Source organism: Bison bison, unplaced genomic scaffold, assembly GCF_000754665.1.
Source record: "Bison bison bison isolate TAMUID 2011002044 unplaced genomic scaffold, Bison_UMD1.0 scf7180017864148, whole genome shotgun sequence".
Classification (NCBI taxonomy): Eukaryota; Metazoa; Chordata; class Mammalia; order Artiodactyla; family Bovidae; genus Bison; species Bison bison.
The window spans coordinates 9,151,578-9,157,662 of record NW_011494720.1 but is presented as its reverse complement, the minus strand read 5'-3'; the positions used below and the strand labels follow the sequence as shown (position 1 = coordinate 9,157,662).

Below are 6,085 nucleotides of genomic sequence, written 5' to 3'. Positions count from 1 at the left end.
CCCCCCCCCCCCTCGTTCAGCGCCAGCCATAAAAACAGATGAAGAATTTCATTAATTGTTGCTGAGAATGCGTTTTTCTATTAATGTACACGGAGGAAGTATTTCCACTGAAGATAAAAAAATGCAGGGGAAGCAGAGTTCATCAAATGTCTCTCTGAACTGGACCGCACATGCAGCGTGAGATGCCCTGCTTCTGAGCCCCGCCGAACACTCATCGCTCTCAGCACTCCACCGCTCTGAGACCTAGCGCGAGTCTGGGGGGCACCTGTGGACATGCGTCCAGACCCCCCCCCAGACACGCGAACGCACGTGCAGAGACAAGAGGGGCTAGCGGATCATGGCTGCCCACACCTCGGTCATTCGGGACTCCCCTCCCGCCTGGCAATGTGTGAACGGAGGCGACATGTCGGTCCAGGAGCTGTGAGGTTTCCACGCAGACGCCCAGGATGGCAGCCCTTCCTGGGAAGGCGGCCGTGAGCCACTTCCTGCCACCATCCACTCACCCACGTCGCCCATTCCCATCAAAGGACTTGTAAGGTTTCCAGAATTTAGGAATTTCAAAAGCACAAGTATGGGGGAAGGGAGTTTCCGACAGACACGTACACAATGCTATATTTAAAATGGATAACCAAAAAAAGACCTGCTATATAGCACAGAAAACTCTGCTCAACGTTAAGTGGCAGCCTGGATGGGAAGGGAGTTTGGGAGGAGAATGGATGCATGTATGTGTCTAGCTGAGTCCCTTCGCTGTTCACCCGAAACTATCACAACACTGTTCGTGGCTATGCCGTTGTGCTGTTCGGTCACTAAGTCGTGGCCGACTCTTTGCGACTCGATGGATCGCAGCACGTCAGCCCTCCCTGTCCCTCACTGTCTCCCGGAGTTGGCCCAAATTCATGCCCATTGAGTCCGTGATGCCACCCAACCATCTCATCCTCATTCCTTAAACGACTATACTCTAATACAAAATAAACAGGCAGCACAGGGGGCTGAGACCCAGGCCGCCAGCACAGAGCTCTCCGGTGGAGCAGAGGTGGGGACCCCTGCCTCTGCAGGGCCACGTGACGTCAGGCAGCCCTCCCAGATCATCACGAAACGGGGGCCGCAAACCAATGGTTTATCTCCTGTTCCCAGAGGGAGGGCAAGAGAAAACTTACACAAAACTCCTTACAACAAAACAGCGCTCTTTTTTAAAGGAAGCTGTTTTTTAACTGCAGATAAAAGGAAAATCAATGGCCTCCTTAAAAGTAGATGGTACACTATCATAGCTACTGATACTTTTATCCCAAAGCTCTTCTTTCATTTGCTAATTTGTGAAATATGAATTATATCCGAATGATTACAGCTGCCAAAATGTCTGACTTCCCAACAAGAATAAAATCAGTAATGTTAAAATTTAAAAAGAGAAAACCAAAGTTGACATTTTAGTGTGATGGTAGGCAGGGAGCTCAGACAGTAAAGAATCTGCCTGCAATGCAGGAAACTCGGGTTCAATCCCTGGGTCAAGAAGATCCCCTGGAGAACAGAACGGCAACCCACTCCAGTATTCTTGTCTGAAGAATCCCACGGACAGAGGAGCCTGGCCGGCAACAGTTCGTGGGGTTGCAGAGTCAGACACGACTGGATGACTAACACTTTCTTTCACTCCCAGGCAAAGGTGAAGGCTACTTCTTTGCTCGAGCATTTATCACAACAAGCCTCCTTGTGCCAAATCTGCCCTGGTGACTCCGGGAGGGCCCACTTATTGCTAAACTGAGGGCCTGCAGTGATTCCACACACCACTGACAGCACACGGTGCGAGGCAGGCGCTGTGGACACAGGCAGCCTTCGTCCGAGGCAGGCTTCGAGGGCCTCCGGCTCTGGCTGGCCGGCCCGCACACCGGTGCCTCGTACACCGGTGCCCACTTACCATGCTCACGCCCCGCTTACAGTGGAACGTGATCAGTGAGGTGTAGTTGAAGTGCCGGTCGGCCAAGCAAGGAGTGCTGCTTTCAAAGTTCAAGTAAACTTCGTTGGCTATGGGATTGAGGATCGGAGGTCCTGCCACTCGGCCAATATCCTGAACAGAGAAAGCAGATGACGTTTCAGGAAGGTAATCGTTCCCCAGGTTAGAGGAGTAAGGGCTGACGGAGAAGTCACAAAAGTTGCACGTCCTCAGTTTTGAGGACAAGTAGCACCTAAAGAAACCGTGTTACCAGCGGCTCACGTGAAAAGTCCTGACAGCGAGGCACAAAAAAGAAACCTCACTTTGCCGGTGGGCATCGACTACATGAGCAACAGTGGCTGTGCTTCTGCTCAGGGTGGGGCTTCCCTGGGGGCTCAGACAGTAAAGAACCCGCCTGCAGTGCAGGAGGCCTGGGTTCCATCCCTGGGTGGGGAAGATCCCCTGGAGAGCATGGCAGCCGACTCCAGTGTTCTTGCCTCGAGAATCCCACGGACAGAGGAGCCTAGAGGGCTACAGTCCATGGTGTTGCAGAGTCGGACACCACTGAGAGACTAACACTTGACTAAGGGACAAATTTATCACCAAGGCATCTACTCAGGGTCCACTTTCAAAGATTCTAGGCAACAGGAGTCTCAGGTCACACCCGGAAAGCTGCTCAGGCCCTTGACCTGCCGGCCGGAGGCTGGAACCCACATGGCTGCCCCGTCCCCTCAGCGGCACCGAGGCGTGTGCACACAGCACACACTCACACCCCCACCACCTTCTGCAGCTTCACTCGGCCCTGGCACACACCGGCCGCTCAGCCAGTGTTTTTGAGCAAATAGACACACAAATCAAAGAAATGTGATTGGCCAGGAATGGTGTGTATGTATATGTGTGTTTATGTGTGTGAGAGATGAGTGTGCGTGTGAGATGAGTCCATATGTGAGACGAATGTATGTGTGTGATAAGTGTGTGTGAGATGAGTATAGTGTGTGTGTGAGAGATGTGTATGTGGTAAGTGTGTGAGAGATGAGTGTGTATGTCAGATGAGTGTGGTGTGTGAGAGATGAGTGTGTGTGTGTGGTGTGTAAGAAATGAGTGTGAGATGAGTGTGTGGTGTGTGTGGTGTGTGTGAGATGAGTGTGTGTGTGGTGTGTGAGAGATGAGTGTGTTTGAGACGAGTGTGTGTGTGTGGTGTGTGAAAGATGAGTGTGCAGTGTGAGATGAGTGTGTGTGTAGTGTGTGAGACATGAGTCTGTGTGTGTGAGATGAGTGTGTATGTGTGTGTTTGAGATGAGAGTGTATGTGTTTGAGATGAGTGTGTGTATATGGTGTGTGAGAGATGAGTGTGCAGTGTGTGTCAGATGAGTGTGTGTGGTGTGTAAAAGATGAGTGTGCAGTGTGAGAGAGGACTGTGTGTGGTGTGTGATAGATTGTGTGTGTGTGAGATGAGTGTGTACGCGTGGTGTGTTTGAGATGAGTGTGTGTTTGAGATGAGTATGTGTGTGGTGTCTGAGAGATGAGTGTGCAAGGGAGTGTGTGAATGAAGCCACACAACATGCTCTGTTCACCACGCTAAGGCCACGATGACACACCACCCTCTCTGGTTAGAGAACTTCCTCTATTATTTTTAAACCTGGAAGAAGGTAGCCACATGGGAGAAAACGGCTCCCGGCTACCGCCGGGAAGGCTGACCGCAAGCACTTCCTGCCAACACCAACTGTCCAGGCCCCGCGCTCGTCACACAGCCACGCTCTGGTCAAGCTCACATCACGGCCAACGTCCCCAACTGCTGCCCACGTCTCTCCCTACCTGCACCACCGGTAACGTCCTCCCGTTACAAGGACATCTCAGTCCCTCGGGACCGGACTCACAGTTAAAACAAGCAGGAAACAGCCCACTCCAGGGGTGCATTTCACTTCAAATAACACACGCTGAGCACCGCGCAAAACATGAACTCGTGAAGGCAATGTTTGGAGAGGCCCAAACCTACGCTGGGAAATGCTGGCGTACACCGAAGCTTTCAAGGCAGAATGCTTAGTTGTTAGCCAACTGGCTTATGCCCTTAATAATAAACTCATTTACCAAAGAACATGCTTGTATTTCACAAGCTTTTCATGACACAAGACCCGCACTTAAGCAGACACCAAGCTCCATCAACATCCTTGGGGACTTCTGACCTGATATAAAAATGCCGTCTCTCCGCACACGTGTTCACATTTTCTCCCGTACCTTCTATCACAAGAGACAGCTTAATGCACAAACCCTTACATTCCTCTTCCCCTGGCGGACCCAGAATCACAGAGTCCCAGCTCACGTCCCCATTCGTTCTGCCTGAAGACTCTCCACTGACAGCAAGACACACGACACGCTGGGGGGGCTGCTGAAACCCCCTGCGGGGCGACCTCTGCCCTCGGGCCCCACACTCACTATCGGGGGGCCGTCCACGGGAACCTTGCACACGGCCGTGCCGGCGGGGCAGGCCAACCCGTGCATGGGGTTGAGCGGCTGGCAGATGTTGATGTAGAAGTCGGGGCTGGTGTCGGAGCGGTCGTCCTCACTCTCATCGTATGCTTCGTAACCCCCGGTGCGGTGGATGAGTGGGGACAGGTCGATGAGGGAGCTGCCGTTCCTCACGGAGCACTCGGTCTATCAGACGGGAAACACACCTCTGGGTTGGCATCTACAACAACTGAGCTCCTGACCACTGACCAGCAGTCACCGCGAGGATTTAGGCTGAACGAGAAACGCACTAAAGGTGGATCAACCACCACCCCCCACCACGTGTTTTGCTTTATTTAGCATCGGGCACTCTGAACCAAGCGTTATCGGGGCCACGGGAGTGGACGAGAAGCGGGTGGGGTGCCCCAGGACCCATGGGAGAAGTGGAAGGCCCCTAGGTTGGGCGGGCTGGGCCGCCCCGGACTCACCGTCTGCTCGCAGGCCAGGGGTGTGTGCCAGGAGAAGAAAAGCGTGCACGTGCGCTTGTCCAGGGAGATCAGCATGGGCCTGTTGGTGGGCCCGACCTCAGGCCTGCACACGAAGCTGATGACGCTCTTGTAGCTCAGGCCGGTCTTGGAGGGGCAGGGGGAGCCGCCCTCATACACCAGTTGCAAGACCTGGTCCACGTAGGTCAGCCTCTTGCTCGCCTTGCCCACGCTGATCCTGGTCTGCCCAAAGCAGGCCCCTGTGCCCAGCACAGAGCCGGTGGGAAGGACACACAGTCAGGGACCCAAAGCACTTGCTTCCTGATAACGTACTTCCTGCAGACCCGGATGCTGCAAGCCACAGCCTGCACTCCTGGTAGTGCTACCCAATTTCAGCAAATGCTACACATCTAATACTTCACCCCATGGTTACAAATCACCCCCTCACAGCCCCTGCCCTGACCCCAAGAGGATTGCTGCCGATGAAGGCATCTGATCTCTTCGCTGGAGGGGGGGCGTGGAGGGCAGGCCGCACTCACCCACGCCGTTGGCGCAGTTCTCGTTGTCCCCGCACACGCTGAGGTAGACTAACCCCTTCTCGCTGTAGGCGGCGGTGAAGCCGACCCGGCCGCTCAGAGAGCTCAGGTCAAACAGGTGTCCTGCACGGGGTGGGCGGTGGGACACAGTGACCCCTCACCCACCTGCTCAGACACGGATCCCACGGGCCATGAGGCCCCGGACTCCTCGTGATGAATCTGCCCCCTTCACCGGCTCGGCCCTGAGAACCTTCCTGACCCGCTAGAGAGTACTGGGGGGAGGTGGGCGTCCTCCTGGGGCCGGGCCTCAGCAGCTCCTGTGATTCGGGGTGGGGGGAAGTTGGGGAGGCCCAGACAGCACTTCCCGCTGCCAGAGAAGCACCCTGTGTTCCCAGTGCTGAGACTCAGCAGTTCCCTGGGTGCCCCTCCAACCTCACCCAGATTAACCCTGAAAGGGAACAGGAGATCGACTCCAGCTCCACAAGCCAAGAGCCAGGGACCGACAACCCCAGAAACAGGGGCAGTGGGAGCACAGGTTTCAGGGGGACTGGCCGTCTCCTCCACTGAAGGAGAGTCCCGAGTCAACAGCAGCCCGCAGAACTGGCACAAAAGGCCAACGTGCACCCTCCAGACAGGACACTGCCTGCTTCTCAACCTCATCCGGGGCCTCTCATCATGCCGGGGGTGGGGTGGGC

The 6,085-nt window shown here is 54.9% G+C and overlaps 1 protein-coding gene across 1 annotated transcript in view; it reads right to left on the bottom strand.

Moving 5' to 3' along the window:
- The window catches only part of IGF2R (insulin-like growth factor 2 receptor), a 99,346-nt gene that overhangs the window by 16,797 nt on the left and 76,464 nt on the right, over positions 1-6,085 (bottom strand). Inside the window, 4 exon segments of the mRNA XM_010840920.1 lie at positions 1,910-2,059; positions 4,358-4,576; positions 4,858-5,114; positions 5,394-5,525. Coding sequence (XP_010839222.1) covers positions 1,910-2,059; positions 4,358-4,576; positions 4,858-5,114; positions 5,394-5,525 — 758 coding nt within the window.